We start from the raw sequence: 16,888 nt of genomic DNA, 5'->3' as shown, positions 1-16,888 counted from the left end.
AACCAGGCACACCCACGCACCAACCAGGCACACCCACGAACCAACCAGGCACACCCACGCACCAACCAGGCACACCCACGCACCAACCAGGCACACCCACGCACCAACCAGACACACCCACGCACCAACCAGGCACACCCACGCACCAACCAGGCACACCCACGCACCAACCAGGCACACCCACGCACCAACCAGGCATACCCACGCACCAACCAGGCACACCCACGCACCAACCAGGCACACCCACGCACCAACCAGGCACACCCACGCACCAACCAGGCACACCCACGCACCAACCAGGCACACCCACGCACCAACCAGGCACACCCACGCACCAACCAGGCACACCCACGCACCAACCAGGCACACCCACGCACCAACCAGGCACACCCACGCACCAACCAGGCACACCCACGCACCAACCAGGCACACCCACGCACCAACCAGGCACACCCACGCACCAACCAGGCACACCCACGCACCAACCAGGCACACCCACACACCAACCAGGCACTGGGTGAGACGCGAGACGGTGGGGCGTCTGAAGTGCTCCCTTCACAAACCCGCACCGACCGGGGTGGTGAAGTATAGTCGAACAATCCGCATGACTCCCAGGATACCTTTAATCATTTCGGCATCCGATCTCTCTACATTACAACTTTGCTCCAGCAGCAGCAGGCAGCCTCTGACAATTGCCAGCCAACTCGCAGTAAACAAACGTAAATGATGAGCAACGTCAGTGTAGAGCGAAATGAACAAGCGACGTAAATAGCCTCATTGGTACGTAAATGGCAATCATCAACGGGTAGAGAGATGATTATTACCTTTACCACTGTTGACTGTGAACAACTTGCCTACTGATAGCGGAATCTGTGAACCAGCAGCGGTCTGTGAACCAGGAGCAAGTGTTCAGCTGTTTGGAGCGATTTGTTTTTCAGTCACGCATACAAGGAGTGATAGAGAACCTAGATTGTTTAGATTATGTTGATGATATAAATGTCCACATGATAAGCCACATCGTTGAGCTATCGTTTGTGGCCAGGCCGCTTTTGAACAATAAGCTAACAGCTCAGTGGGCTTTACCTGGCAAGATAAAAAAACAGCTTAGTTTTAGCTTAATATTTTTAAGTGATTTGTTTTCCTTTACAATACTTGGCACTCCTATCGTGTTTTTGTACTGTGTGTTGTTGTAACGTTCTGACGCGCCCCGACTGGACGTGTTAAAGAGCTTTATAGCTCATCGGATTCCTCCAGTATAAATACATATTCTGATTCCGATTGACAGGGAAAACAAAGTGACCTTAACGAAACGGTTGTTTACACCTTTCCCTTGACGTGCAATGCACTTGGTCCTACAATATTCCAAGGCTTGAATCATCCCCACCCAGCTTTGTTTATCCAGCTGGGTGGGGGCTTGAGAAGAACCCGCACAGCCTGTGGTGAAGCCTGTGAGTTATAAAGTCGGAATGGCTTTAACTGCATCTCACCAGAGGCTATCACTTTGCCAGAAGAGGTCAGAAGAGGCGAATCCATTGTTTCCAGTTACATCTCTGGCCTTCGATTCTGCATTCAAGATAAGGAAAGCCACTATATCATATACTGCCACAAACCTGTCACAAACAGGTCCTGGATTTCCCTGCAGCACCTGACCATGCCCGTACTCTGGTTCACTTCTAGTTGATGGTCAAGATTCTGGGCAACCAGAGACATTGTTTACCACAAAACTGTCGGTTGTTAACGCTTGTGAAACACGTAAAAGGGCCGACAGACTCGGAAATATTCCTTATGATCAAATTATGCAGAGGAATTTCAGGAGATTACGAATTTAATTGGCATTCACAAATTGTAAATGGTGGAGGGTGCCCAAACACGGATCTCAAGATTCCCTCCCGTATTTAAATCCTGGACACCACCGCTTAACCATGGAACACAAATGTGGTAGATTATTCTAAGGATTCCATCGTCAGTATGGACTTCCTGTGGCAGCATGGCTTCATTGTGAACATAGGCCTGCTCTCAGCTCAGATGTCTCGTTTTTTGATGAACACACAACAAGAGTGATTATTTCAAACGAATGCAAAAGCTGAAACTGACTCTTCCGCTTCGAAATGCTAATCCTTCTAACAATATCGGGACAGAGGCCTTCTGATCACCGCTTGTATTTGGACATAGTTCATGGACACGGAACATGTGTATGGACACGGGGCATTCCTCAGACATCGATCATTCATTCAGCTCCACAGAATAGTTCATATTTCACTTCTACCTTGTAACATATGTGCGCGTGTGCATATATCGTACAAAACACATAAAACCGTAAGGGCTATCAGGGGAAAAGCCCAAGTTCTAATAGTTGCAGGTGCAGCTGGGTTACAATTGCACCTTCCGACGAGATATTATGCGCGGCATCATCTCCCTATTAGCGTTGGTCAGCGTTGTTCAACTCTCTCCATCACCCAATCGAACTGCACAACCCATAAAGGCGTCGCTATTGCTTTGCTCCGCTGTAAGTCACTGCACTGCAAACCGTTGCCAAATGATCGCCACCCGACCTCCGAAGGACCCACTCCTCCAGTCGCATCAACACGCCCGGACATCGCAGGGCTCGAGGTCTTGAGCCTCGCTCTGTCGCTCACCTCGGGCTCGCCACTGCGCTAACGTCCGCCCCGGGTGTCCCCTCCTCCTGCGCCCTGCAACACGCGTCCCACCCGCCACCACCTCCCTCTCTCCCGACTTCTACGCGGCACTTTCTTGCCAAGCTTTATTCCCAACCTCCCGAGTTGCTCACCTCAATATGCAACAAACACTATCGCTACATTGAGTTCGTGTGGAAATGTATATGCGGGCTGCTGATGAAACGCGCGCGCGCGCTCTGTACATCTCTGGTGTTGACGAGTGACCGCACGAGGAGGGAAGTGGATCACCGAGTTGAGAATTGTCGTACTCAAGCCACGAGTGTATGTACGTCTAAAGTGTTCAATCGTCCTTGTTTTTCGCAACTCGTGCGATGCACACGAGTGCGCTAACCAGCGGCGACTCCTGCCGGCTACCGACAATCCGCCTGCTGCGCCCACGTGCAGCACGACTACCCCCTTCGACGGTGCCGCTTCGGCTGACGTCGCTCCGTTGTTTACACCTCCTACTCGTTGTTGTTGTGTTTTTCTCTTAACTGCCTCGTTTGTACCGTTTCTGCACTGGGATGGAAAGTGAATAATGGATGAGGACGACGATGATGACAACAATAAATATATTAATAAATAGCGGGTGGCAAGAACGTGCCAGTCAGTCGTGTCGTTTCCATGTCATGCTACATACGTCGTGAAAACATTCTCAAGGGCAGTGTTTGATGCAGATATTCGCGAGCGTAAGAACCGATTTGAATCGTCACATGCTCACAGTTTGTACTACTGTTGCCCACAGCAGCATTGCTTTCAAACACTCCTTTGAGCAGACTCCTTCCTAAGAATACATATAACTTGAGTGTTTGGTTGTGTTCTACGAACGGCCAATGTAGTTGAGCACCGAGCGAAGGGACCGTGTTGGCAGTGGTGCACAAGCACAAACGATACAACTCTCACCGCCGTTTGCATGAACACTGCATCACAATAGCAAAACAATAAGGTGACTGACATTTCCTTAATAGTTCACTGTTTACTTAAGTGCAAAGGTGAGCCACTTTGTTAAATGACCTATTGAGCAGACTTCGGTGTGTTACTTTAAGCGCCACCATGCACCCAATAAGCGGCACGAGAGATGTGTTTGGACATGAAAACCACGCCGCCGGAGGTTGCGCGAGTTTGTACTAAAATCACGTGGGTGCAAAAAGTTCAGACTGAAGTGGTCCAGACACGAGAATGAAGAGAGGTGACCAGGATCGGCATATGGGGGTGGGAGATACGCGGGCAGGTCGAGGGAAATGTGGAATGAAAAGACAGGGACGTTTTGGGAGGGAGGGGTAAATTGGAGTAACATCAAAGACACTTTTGGAAGATCGAGAATTGTGGAACTATCATCAGGACAACCCTGTTAAAGCAATGGTGATCACGACGACGCTGTCAATCAGAAACAAACATGACTGATGATTATTGGATGGTGATGATTATATTTCCGACTCAAACAGGATGGAAAGAATGGCCAGTATTTCGAAAGCTTCGTGGGCAAATGATACACACTTATCGCAATCTAACGTTATGCCAAAGTATTTCGTTTTAAATTTTAGATTATTTTTCATGTTCACACGCAGCGAAGTAGAATATATCTCCACTCGGAAATCCTGTCCCTACTCTGACAAGTGCATCCCTGCTGGGGTTGTGCAGTTTAATCAGGCTGAGATGCAAGGGCAACGCTGCCACTCAAGAGTACTCGCCCAGTTGAACAAAACAAAGTTAAAACTCAACGCTGGTGGGCGCCAGCATGAGACGAAACTTGGAAACTCTCGAGTAAAATTGAGGCTTTTATCCTGACGCTCTCAAGTGTTCTGCATTTAAATTTTCATCACTCTCACCACTCAAGCACATATATCACTTTACACGGATGCGTTCTTAAATAACCAAACCAAGTCACGACGTGTTTCGCTTACGCTCGCAGCACTTGCCACGATAATCTGAAGCAACAAGAGATCCGTTCGCGTTGGAAGTTACAGGACAAAGACAGAAATCTGTGGGTTACAGAAGTCAAATTATTTGACACTGACACATGGGAAATAATGATACAAATAAGGAAACGTTAAACAAATTTAAATATATTTCCCCAAAGTATTCATCGAAATCAAACCTTCTCCCTCTCCACCACATGTCATGTATCATATTTCACATTGCATTTACTAAAACCACAGCTTCTGTGAAAATAGAACTTTATTTCAGCATTCAGAATATTTTCTTGAGTTTTTTTGTGACCTTCATGTCACCAGGTGAGACGCGTCACGCCGAGGGTCGCTCCCTGACCTCGCGATGGCCGGTAGTGTAGTTTGCTGGGTATCGGTTTTCCCTTTCTTTTGACATTTTACTTGAAACCGTTGACGTTGCTTCTGGAAACAAAAAAAACCCTCAAACCATCGTCCCAGAGCTGCAAGAAGTAAGTCATTGTGAGGCTCCACACATTCTTGAGAAGTCTCTCGAGGCTGGAAGTGTCCAAGTGGCTCAGAGGGATAACAGCCGTGTTGGAGCACTGAGCCGGCAGCAATGGGGACCCGGGTTCAATCCCAGGTTGCAGCCGCTTGTGATTAAACTGGATCCTGAAGTGGTAGTTGAACAGCCTAGCCCTGTGCCGGGGCTCTGCGACGTCACCTTCGGGGAGGGGGCCGCTCTCCGAGTCGACGTGACGCGAGACTCCTTCGCTGGCAGAAGAACCCCGAAGGGAATCTGTTTGTCTCGCCTCACAACGCCGATGGCACGATTGGAAAATGGTGGGGAAATTGTTTTTCTCTAAATATTTTGTATTATTATTTGAAGTTAGACTCCAGAGATAACGGCTCAATCCTTCCTCATAAATCATCAGTATTTATACCGTGCCTCCATTGCAGTGATTCGGACATTGATTCCTCCAGCCATGTTGAGGAATCTGGTCTTCCAGACTGACCACTTCTTCTCATCCACTCTGCGTTCAACCACGACACTGCAGGTCGCTGCAACTCTCTTCCTGCTCCCCCCATCCCCCCCCACTGCTTCACTTTAGAATTTCCTCCCATCGCCTCTTTTCACAATCGCTAACTCAATCCAAGAAACCCTCATCTATTACAATTTTGATAGTGACAATTTGTTGCTGGCCGTTTGATCTTATGGTGCCTTTGGGCCTGTGCCCAGCAACTGTATATATAAAAAAGTACCTCTAGGATTCGTCCAAGCATCAGGGGGACGCCCCCCCGGTGGCAGATGTCCGCTGAACGGCCGGAAAGCGAGCGCGCAAGCGCCCGGCCCTTTCTGCCCGACACACGCACGCGTTATACGTCTTCCACCCCGTGCGCGAAGATCATGACGAGGCCCGGCTCCACGATCATGTCGTCTCCCATGTGCTGGTTCTCCAACGCCATCGCCACCACGGCCTGCTTGCCCGGCACGCGCTTGGTCACGTAGTTCTCGTAGTAGCGGCGGTTCATCTGCCGCGTCTCCAGCGTGCTCAGGCCCGGCGGCCACTTGCGCTCGTGGGAGTTCTCGATGAGGCCCGTGACGACGGCGAGCGGGCAGCCGCTCTCGAGCAGCGAGCGCTTGATGACGGCCTGCAGCACGGCGTCCGGCGTCGAGATCATGCCGCCCCAGCGAGTGACGCGCGCCGGCTGCAGCGCGTTCACCCACCTACGGCGGCAGCCGCGGGCGGCCCGGGCGGGCCGGACGGACGGGACGGGACGGAGGGCAGCGGAAGCGCGCGGGCGAGAAACGGGACACACGGCGGTGAGTCAAGACGCCCAACGATAGAGGGATCAAAACACACGGCAACGAGTTGCGGGCATCCGGCAAACACAGAGGACATCCAGCAGCGAGCAGACGCCGAGCAACACGGGGCACCACTCGGCAACACGGCACAGAAGCCTTTCAAGGCACAAGCACCGATCAGTGACCACAGATGCCCAGCAACACAGGGGACAATAACCTGCAGTGACCAAAGGACACCCAGCAACAAAGAGAACCACCCAGTGATGGAGAACAAGACCTCCAGCTTGAGCAATCACCCAGCAAAAGAGGACATTCCCAGCGGCGAGCACGGACGGATACTCAGCAAACAGAGGCATCAAAACACCCAACAGTAAGCGCAGACGGCCGGGAAGACTGGAGACACTGGGCAGGCAGCCAGCATAGACACCCTCCAACAGAGAACAAGACCCCCAGCAGCAAGAGGACAATCGGTCAGCAATATACAGCACAAACACACAGCAATGCGACAGTTATGTTATTGTTAGGGACAGTTCATGAATGATAGGTGAGGGTTAAACTTAGTTTTGGGCTAGGTTTAGGTTAGGGGTTAGGTTGGGACTAGGAAGTATATTTACAAACGCGCAACGCTTATAAACTACGTTATCACGAGTGCGCAATATTCATACATTGTAAGCTCTATTAAACATTTATATTTAATATACTGTGGTTAGAGTTAAGTTAGGGTTAGGCTTGTGCTATAGTTATGGTTAGGTTAGTGTTTGGGCTAGGTTCAGGGTTATGTTAGGGCTAGAGATAGAGGTAGGCTGGGGTTATCGTTTAGAGATAGGCTAGGGCTACGGTTGGGTAAGAATTAGGATAGGCCTAGAGTTAGGCTCAGGCAATGGTGAGAGTTAGGTTAGGGTTATGCTAGGGCTATGGTTCGAGTCAGGATCACCGATTTCTCACCCCAACACTTCGTTCTGCTCAGAGGGCTGCTCAATGCTGCGTGGGACTGCGGTGGAGTTCCTCAGGGCCCGCATGTACTCCTTCAGCAGCTGGATCTCCCGCTTCTGCAATGAACGGCACACAAACTCACATCTAGATCACACACGTGAAAGTGTTACACTGAGAGAATTCGTAGTCTCACAAACCAGCCAGGTGGCTTAGCTGTACAGCGAGTGAGAATGTGTCTATGGGAGCGACTGCCTGCCTGCACTAAAGTGATGGCATGTGCCTGTCTGTCTGTCCGTGTGGGGAGCGGCGGTGTAGCGGTTAGCGCGCTGCGCTATGAACCCGGTGAACCGAGTTCGATTCCCGCTCACGGCCAACATCAGCAACGATTATCTGAACCGGTCCTGGGACTCCCCTAGGTCGACTCAGCCTCAAATGAGTACCAGGTGAGGTGTGTAAACATCACCATTGAGGAGACAACCGCGGTCGGAAGTGGTGCTGGCCACCCACTCCCTCGTGTGCTGTGCCGACCTTCATAGGTGCTCATTAACAAAGACTTGCCCCAACAGTCTGTGTGTGTGTTAGCCTGAGCATGTGTATAAGTACGTGCGTGAACGCCTATACATGTGCGTACGTCTGCGTGCGCATGCGTGTTTAAATGCGTGCGTGACCACCTGCCTGTGTGTGCATGCTGCCTGCATGTGTATGTGTGTCTGCCTGGCTGTGCATGTATGTGTGTGGACGTGACTTAGCTCACGTGTCTTGTGTGCTTGAATGCATGCGAGCGAGTGCCTGCCAATGAGTGCGTGAATTGAGCGTGCCAATGGTGGGGCAGTGGTTTGCACACTGCGCTACGAACCCAGCCGCCCGAGTTAAATTTCCGCTCACAGCCACCATCGGTAACGAATGTATGAAACCGGTCTTGGGCTTCCGCTATGTCGACTCAGCCTTAAACGTATACCCAGTGCGGCATGTGACAACACTGGGGAGACAAAGGTGGCCGGGCGTAGTGCTTGCCACCCACACCCTCGTGCACCGTGTCGGCATTCATCGGCGCTCGCTAACAGCACTTGCCCCAAAAGCCCGGGTGGGCGACGGGGGGCACCTTTGTCTTTGTGTGCGTGCCCCCCACCTGCTCGGCAAGCTGGTGCCGGTGCTCCGCCGCCATCTTCTCCAGGTCGCTCAGCTTGTGCTGCTGAGTGAGCACGAGGGCCCGGAGGTCTCGCACGCACACGTGGCCATTCATCTCGTCCTTGGGGACGATCAGCCTGAGGACGCAAATCGTGGACGTCAGGGGGGAACGCCAACGCTGTGCGCAAGGGGGTCGCGTTCGCGGGGGTTTCGTTCGCGGTGGTCGCGTTCATGTGAGGTCGAATTCACGGGGCTGGTGTTCACGGGGCTCGCGTTCATGGGACTGGCGTTCACGAGGCTGGTGTCAACGGGGCTCGCGTTCACAGGTGCCGCACCAATTCATTTGATTCCGATGCTAAGAACTAAGCGGCAGTCTATTTTATTTATATACAAAAATTAAGGCACTGTTGGAATTTGTGCATAAGTGAAAACAATTACAAATTTCCAATGATTCATAATTCATTTGAACGTCAAGTCACGTAATAAGTTGTTGCTATGGAGAGTAGGAAATCGATGAGTAATGTACGGTTGCCGGGTTCATGGTATTCGTCATAATTTCTCACTAAAGAGTACTTCGCGTCCAAGTAGTTAAACTACAGGGTGCTTACATTTGTTTTTAACACTTCTGAGAATTTGCAACAATATCACAAGAAATGTGCCTCCAGGCTCTGGAGACCACCTTTGACTTTGTGAAGCCATTAACATACATTTGTTATGTTACAGTGTATTGTCCGTTCTTTTTCCATTAAAAACGATAGTCCCATATAAGTGTTTTTGAAGCACCCTGTAATTAAAATTCCGTGTGTACAAGCGTTTAACACACAGATATATAAATAATATTTAATTCTTTATCCAGGAAAGCCACACTGAGTCAGAGGACTCTTGTTCAGGAGGGTCCTGGATGAGGATGTTTGCCCAACGCCAATAAAATCGCGTGCATTCGGCTATGGGAGGACATCGGAGAACCCGGAGGGAACCCATTATCCTTACGGAGTGAGCGGCAGGGTCATCGAGGGCGCTGCTGCTGCTGCTGTTGCAGCGGACTGCTTACCCGCACCCCTGCTGCAGCGGACTGCTTACCCGCACCCCTGTTGCAGCGGACTGCTTACCCGCACCCCTGCTGCTGCGGACTGCTTACCCGCAGCCCTGCTCGCACGGCACGGGCCGCTTGGGGTTGTGCTCGCAGTCAGCGAGGTGTGACGCCAGAAGGTCTAGGCGCAGCATGGCGGTGCAGCCCGACGGCGCGTTCTCGCAGCGGATCGTCAGCTTGGACAGCATGTTGCGCATGATGCGCGGCACGGGCTTCAGGTGCGCCGGCGTCACCACGCTGCGGTCCACGGGGCACGTCTGCTGCCGCAGGAGCCACTGGTGGATGCAGGCGCTGCAGAACGCATGCTCGCACTGCGGGGCCTGGGCAAAACACACACGCAACACACAAAAGACAAATAATAACAATTTATCATTGAGAACATTTGGTACCCGCGCAATTCTTACAGTGCAAGACTGCCATGACGGAACCATGTTTTTACATAGCTTGCAGTTGTTTCACAGCAGGGGTGATATTACTATGTCCAATCGCAATCGAGAAATTTGGAAGTAATTTGTAAGATTTGACAAATTTGGACCATGGCCTACTTTTTCAATTCATATCACGAGATCTTTAATGTCCACTGTGAAGTAGTTGGTGCATATTTCATGGTAAATATGCCTGCAGTTATAACCAGAGTGGCCGACCGAATTCGAACCTCTGCAACAAGCAGCGAACGCACTATCACTGGGCCATGTCACCATCCTACAATGATCCTCGGTATAGCCTTAACAACCGACTGTTGGGGCAAGTGCTGTCAACGTATGTATGTATAACACTTAGGTTATCGTGACCAATATCATACTAGTAACGAATTGGCATGCTCTGTTTACATGACAAACCTTACTAATAGGCTGTGTCGGGTGGTGGCGGGTTTTAACGACACATTTATATATTTACGCGACCTAACCCAAAAAACCTGTATTATGTATGCATGTTAAACTTCTTTCGCACTGTACGTAGCCAACCATGCTAATCGGTGGTGCCGCTCGAGGGGATAGGTGGCCAGCACCACGCCCTAGTGCTGACGTTTACATACCGCACCAGATACTCATTTAAGGCTGAGTTGACCTATGGTTGGTCCAGGACCGGTTCATATACTTGTCACAGATGTTGGCTCCAAGTGGAATAACTTAGGTTGCTGGGCTCGTAGCGATTCGCGCGATATCACTACACACCATGTGCGGCGCCCAAATTCACGAAACTCCCTCTCTACCCGCGAGAGCTGACGTTGCCACCTCCTGGCTTGCCAGGGTGTGATGGCAGTACAGCAAGTGGACTCATTTCCGCCCGTACAGGGATCGTGTGTTATCCCCCTCGCATACCTGGGTTTTCTCCCTGTATTCTGGTTTACTCCCACATGCATAAAAACCCATTAAACCTGTTGGCCAAACATTCAAATAAAGGACCACAAAGCGCTGGCAACAGCTGACATCACTTCTGGCTGCCTTGCCCCATGTCTGTGGCTTCCCTCGCCCCGATGCAAAATCTGTGCTCATTGCAAACTCTCCAGCATTTCACGATATTTGCACGAATGACACGATTGAAACAAACATCTGATTATTAACCAATCCGATTATAAAATCGCACGGAATGAGCGCCATCTCGCCAGACCATTATCCTCGGTACATCTGGTATTTCCGCCATTCTTAAGGCGTGAGGCTATCACAAAGGCACTATTGTTTCACAAATGATTACAGTCAGCAGTAGTTTTCCTGTAGGGAACGATGTTGCTCTATGGCTCTACTCAATGAGACAATTTTATCATTTGCACCCTGGAGGATAAACAAGGTTAAGCCTGGATAATGCTTGATTGGTGACAACCATGCATAACAGGTGTTATAGGCTACTGTTGTCAGCAGAGTGACGTGCAGGAAACATTAAGTGTTGTACTGTTACCATACTCCCACATCTTTGCTCCCTGCCTTCACAAACCCACACTGGCCAGCGTGGTGAAGTATGGTCCGATAAACCCCCACATGGTGTGGACAAGCCCTCATCCAGCAGTGGACTGGAAAGGGGGGTTGTAAGTGAACACACAAAACTGGGTTTTAGACATTAATTCAGTCTCTTTGAGCTCCGACAATTGGGAGTTTTCTGTTTAACACGTAGGCATTTCGCGACCATTATTATGGAGGATTTCTGTCCGATTGGCATGCAGCAAACGCAGAGTTGGAATAACGAGGCCCATTGAGGAGTCTTCAGTCGTAGCCCTGCTGACGCATCTTCTTGGGCTGTTCTCCGACACTGGTTGCTAAAAGGGTTTTGAACGGGCGCGTGTCTCGTGACACGACGCAGATAGTAGCACTGCAATCGGGAGACCATAGGAAAATGTATTAAAAGAGCAAGACGCAGGCACTGTAAGCCATCTGGTGCAGTAGCACACTGCCAGAGGTTGGAACATTGCAGACCTTGCCTTCAAAGAACACGCAAGCCAAGAAGCAAACGCCTCTCGCTTTCAAACACGTTTCAGACGTGGCTTTGAAGTCAAATTAAAAGGCGACATTGAGCCCAGAGAATGACCCGACCTTCATCCCCTCTGCCCTGCTCCCCACGTTCCCCGCCCCACCATTCCAACCCCTAAAATTAAGTGAAGAAACGTAAGAAACGTGACTCATCGGTGGTTCAAGCCGTTCGGCCGCCCTGGTTAATATTGTGGTTAACCATACCGGCTTCACATTGGACGTCAGAGATCCCAAGGCGTTATTCTAAAAATACTATGGCCATGTATGTCGGCTTCACAGTCCAGGTTGACCAAATATTTTAAATCGCCACAAAATTACTCCATGTGGAAACGCATAGCCACATTGTCTCCTGTTATTAAAACTTAGCATGACTCTCTTGGAAAAAAAGTCTTAACCCTCATTGAGCATTTCCTGGGTAAAAATAAAGATTTATAATGAACAAGGTTAAAAACAAATAATGTGAATGATTACGCAACTTACACAAAGTTTGTTTGGATCATGTGATCCAAACAAACTGATGGCTTTGCGGATTGTGTAGTCAGAATATACATTCGCCTTGAGAGCTTGGTGTACGTGTTTGAGTTCACTGGTTAGGTGTGCATGGTCGGAGATACATTGAGCTCTATGGTATAGCGTTTTGATGAGGGAATTATTCTGGGATGATGGTGGTGGGAATCAGGTAGGCATCAGTATATCAACAACTTTGGGTCATGACTTGATTTGTGTTTTCTTGTCAACCTCCACCGTCAGCAGTGTGGGTGTGTGGAGCGAGGTGCAATGATTGCCAAGAGGCCCTTTTGGTGGAGACCCACTGCCGGCTTAGTTGTTTTCTCCAACATTAACATAAGCTGCCCTGCCCATGCTGCTGACACACTTGGGCTACGCCCATCTCTAAACCTTTATAAACAGTTTGCGTTTAGAGACTAACCCCCCTTTTCCTGATGACAACCGCTTGTCTTGCGATCGAAACGTCGTGGTTTTTATTGGTATTCACTTTTTTTTTTCTATCGATGTGACTTTACCGAAAGAACCAAAGAATATGGGTATTTGAACCCTTTCCCGTTCCGAGATGTCTACAAATTGCAAGCGGCTCAGCGTTAATATTATTTAGAGGCGAAGCAGCGCCGTTGTTTTTAAAGACATTGTACTCACCGCAGAGAACCGTAAAGACACAACCGCACTCTAGGATAACTGGCGCCAGACTCTGCCGCACACCCTCCCGAACGGCCTTGTGGGAGGATCGGTACCGATAAAGTTTCGTTCCGATGACGGACACGCACGTCAGTGGAACAGAATCGGAAGACACACTGATGAAGTACACATACGTACATCGGAACGAGAAAGGGTTAATTGATGAGTCGATTGCTAACTTCATGCCAAATAACTACCGAATATACACAACCTCCTCTACTGTTGCCACATTCTCACCACCTACTCACGCCTATCACAAAACATGTTGGCCATTACCCCCAAATGTTTGTGATATCAGTATCATGTATTGAGACGGAGAATGCTTTCGGAATGCTGTGTTAATGAACAGCCAATAGAAGTGGATACTACAGAACTATTTCTGACATCCTTTCAGGTGGTCTCTCATCCACTTAGTAGAAGGAAGCAATAGCTCGCCTGCTCTGCTACAGTGATGTTCGTCACATGACAGTCAAAAAAACGTCTTTAATTCCCAGGGCTAGAAATACCTCAATTAAGGGCAGAAAGAAATACAATACAATGTATTGCATGCATCTTTTTGGTACAGTAGTTATTGGTAAATGGACTGAGACCGCTAACTCACAAAAGTTGAGAAACCAGTTTAATCACAGGAACTGATGGGAGCCCAGGTATCTCAGCGGTTCCAGCTCAGCGATCTCCACCTGCGAGCTACCTGGCCACCACATTCCTTGCTGACCTGTTTACGAAGGTCACCTCCAAATCGATTTACCTACCTGCAGAGGTTCTTCAAGAACACCACTGCAGATGGGGCAGATGAGCTCCTCATCCACTCCTCCTTCAAACCGAGTCACCTCGTAGCCCATGGCTCATAGCTGCCCGAGCAAATACACAGCTGCACATACAAAACACACACGCGCAGCGACAACACAGACACATTACTTGTTTGATCGGCAGGTAAATGCAATTTCAACTTACAAAGCGTCAAAATGCCACCGCGACTCAAGATGTATCACAAAAACTTTGCTTCAAACTAAAATTACAGTCATGGTAAAAACAAGACCATGAATGGAAGAAAAAAAATGTACGAAGGGACAAGAGTGCAAGGAGTGAGGTGTCGCTTGAATGCACAGGAAAACCAGCGAGTCTTCAGACCAGACTTAAACGCATCTAAGGAATCAACGTTTTGAAGGAGAGAAACAAGTAAAATTAGGAATTAAATTGTGTTTAATATTTAGTTAATCTGATTGGCTTCACAGGAACAACCATTACACATATTTAAGATGCTCGGTAAGGTGACACGGTTATTACAACTTCCTAGAATTTATTCCCGATTTCATGGTTCTTGTCCTGATTATGCTCGATGCAGTTTCAAGCGAAACGTTGCGCATCTAATTACTATATTTTGTTGAGAAAATGTTTCTTCAATTTGTGTGGCTGTTGTTAGTTGGTGGAGGGTCTTAATTACAGATTTTTTTCCAGAATCATTCCGTGGCCTAATCAACACATTAAATGATGAATCTTGTTGACTGGAGAAATGTGTTAAGCTATTTAAGTTCCAAAAAAAATAAACAATTGTCAATAACGAATGTTGTGCTTGAGCACTACTGCCAATGCGATATCACCAAAGAATATAAACATTTCCACGTGACGATAAGCCACTTCGTTGAACTTTCATTTGTGGCTTCTGAAAAAGAGCTACATAGCTCAGTGGGCATTACCTGGTAAAAATAAATGTTAAATTAACGATGGTTAAGTAGAATGCACTTGTGATGTCACTGTTGTGCCACCAGATGGGGAAGCTTCCACACCAGGGATCTTCAGATTGGTGATGTTACAGACCCTCTCTGCTCTCATTCCACCTCACCCACTTCAGTGATGGAAGTGAGAGAAAACAGATTAATAAGTAGACGATAAATGAGTCACCATGGTTAACCAATCATAGGGTAAATCAGTAACACATTTATCAACTCTGATTTCATTGTTACATTCCTGTCACCAATTCAAACGATGTAAAGCAACGATAACATCATGGCACAGCACAGCCGTAAAGGTGCTGGTGATGGTGGTACCGATGTGGTGGTACCGATGGTAAGTGATTGTGTTGATGATGATGGTGGTGTTAGTACTATACTGATGTTCATGATGGTGGTGGTGGTGGTGGTGTAGTTGATGGTGGTGGTGTAGTTGATGGTGGTGTAGTTGGTGTAGTTGATGGTGGTGGTGTAGTTGATGATGATGGTGGTGTAGTTGATGGTGATGGTGTAGTTGATGGTGGTGGTGTAGTTGATGGTGGTGGTGTAGTTGATGATGGTGGTGTAGTTGATGGTGGTGGTGGTGTAGTTGATGGTGGTGTAGTTGATGGTGGTGGTGGTGTAGTTGATGGTGGTGGTGGTGTAGTTGATGGTGGTGGTGGTGTTTGCCCATGATGGTGCTCATGCAACTGATATTGCTGATAATGCCGTTCGTGACGTTGATGGTGTTGGTGATGGTGGAGGTGTTAATTAAGGTTGACTAAACGGGTCGTGTTAATTGTTTGTGTATCACCAGCTGAGACCTCAAGAGACCAGGATAGCCTCTCTCTATTACCGTGTGTCAAGTTAGATGTCCTTCCCACGCACCTCCGATTAGCACGGTTGGCTGCGTATGGTGCGAAAGAAGTTCAACGTACAGTACACACAATGGGAATAGTGACCCGAGTCAGCAAAATGATGAAGGCAAAACAAATATAAATAAGGGCAAAATTAAGTGTCACGTGAAAAATAGAAAACACCGCCCAAATATTCAACATTAAATTAGAAATTCGCTCGGGCAGATTATGTTTTCGACTGATCTGAGCACATTTACCAACTAAGTTACATAAACATTACAGGTGTGAGGTAGTGCTGTGTAAACAGAGGTGTTGGGAGACGTTGCTGTTGATCAACAATGTGAATGTGTTGGTGATGTTAATGTTGCTATCGAGGATTATGTGGGACTGTTGCTGTGATGGTGGTGATGATGTTTGTGTTGATGCTAACCATGGAGCTGATAATGGCGTTGATGATGTTGATATTGTAAATGTCAACAACGGTATTGGACATGTATCTCTTGCTGGTACAGGAGATTGTTTCTGTTGATGATGGTGATGATGGATGTTGATGATGCAGGGGATGTTGCCGTCTATCACGGTGGCGATGATGTTGATGGTACAGCCAATGCTGATGACAACAATGGTACAGGAGACGTTACTGCTGATGGTGCCGATGTGTTATGATGGCACAGGTGATGCTCCACATGAAGATGCCACCGGTGACAATGATGAAGTTGACGGTAATGGTGATGGCAAAGTCGATGTCAATCGTGTTGATTGGCTGTCACACCAACACGGGGCGATGGATGAGAATGGCAGCAAGAGGGGGCCTCAACCCTGACCCCCCTAAACGACCCCCCCCAATCCCCTCCCCCACCTAACCCCCCCCTCTGACCCCCCCATTACCCCCCTCACCTCCTGACCCCCCCCTCTGACCCCCCCATTACCCCCCTCACCTTCTGACCCCCCCCTCTGACCCCCCCATTACCCCCCTCACCTCCTGACCCCCCCACCCCTCTGATCCCCCCCACCCACGGGTTCCCCCACCCCCTGACCCCCCCCACCCCTCTGACCCCCCCCCACCCCTCTGACCCCCCCCCCCACCCCTCTGACCCCCCCCCCACCCCTCTGACCCCCCCTCACCTCCTGACCCCCCTACCCCTTGACC

At 49.1% G+C, this 16,888-nt stretch overlaps 1 protein-coding gene and 1 long non-coding RNA gene across 7 annotated transcripts in view; one reads left to right on the top strand and one right to left on the bottom strand.

Moving 5' to 3' along the window:
* Positions 1-604: 604 nt before the first annotated feature.
* LOC142905261 (E3 ubiquitin-protein ligase NRDP1-like) overlaps positions 605-16,888 on the bottom strand; it is a 16,894-nt gene continuing 610 nt past the window's right edge. For 3 of the 6 annotated variants that reach the window (XM_076074721.1, XM_076074720.1, XM_076074718.1), the window contains exons 2-6: positions 13,925-14,043; positions 9,568-9,839; positions 8,431-8,566; positions 7,314-7,417; positions 605-6,290 (exon numbers count right to left, since the gene is read on the bottom strand). In XM_076074721.1, the coding sequence (XP_075930836.1) occupies positions 5,939-6,290; positions 7,314-7,417; positions 8,431-8,566; positions 9,568-9,839; positions 13,925-14,014 (954 nt within the window). In that variant the 5' untranslated portion in view covers positions 14,015-14,043 and the 3' untranslated portion in view covers positions 605-5,938. Of the gene's footprint in view, positions 6,291-7,313; positions 7,418-8,430; positions 8,567-9,567; positions 9,840-13,924; positions 14,785-14,869; positions 14,993-15,737; positions 16,535-16,888 lie in introns of those variants that run through there. The other 3 variants (XM_076074722.1, XM_076074719.1, XM_076074717.1) reach the window with 3 other exon arrangements.
* The window catches only part of LOC142931179 (uncharacterized), a 4,510-nt gene continuing 2,633 nt past the window's right edge, over positions 15,012-16,888 (top strand). The window contains exon 1 of the long non-coding RNA XR_012947157.1: positions 15,012-15,239. This is a non-coding gene — a long non-coding RNA (uncharacterized LOC142931179). The remainder of the gene's footprint in view (positions 15,240-16,888) is intronic.

The sequence above is a fragment of the Petromyzon marinus genome, chromosome 50, assembly GCF_048934315.1.
Source record: "Petromyzon marinus isolate PM22_M1 ecotype Great Lakes invasive population chromosome 50, UKy_Petmar_22M1.pri1.0, whole genome shotgun sequence".
Classification (NCBI taxonomy): Eukaryota; Metazoa; Chordata; class Hyperoartia; order Petromyzontiformes; family Petromyzontidae; genus Petromyzon; species Petromyzon marinus.
Note: the sequence above shows the minus strand (reverse complement) of the source record. Positions and strands in the feature narration are given on the sequence as shown.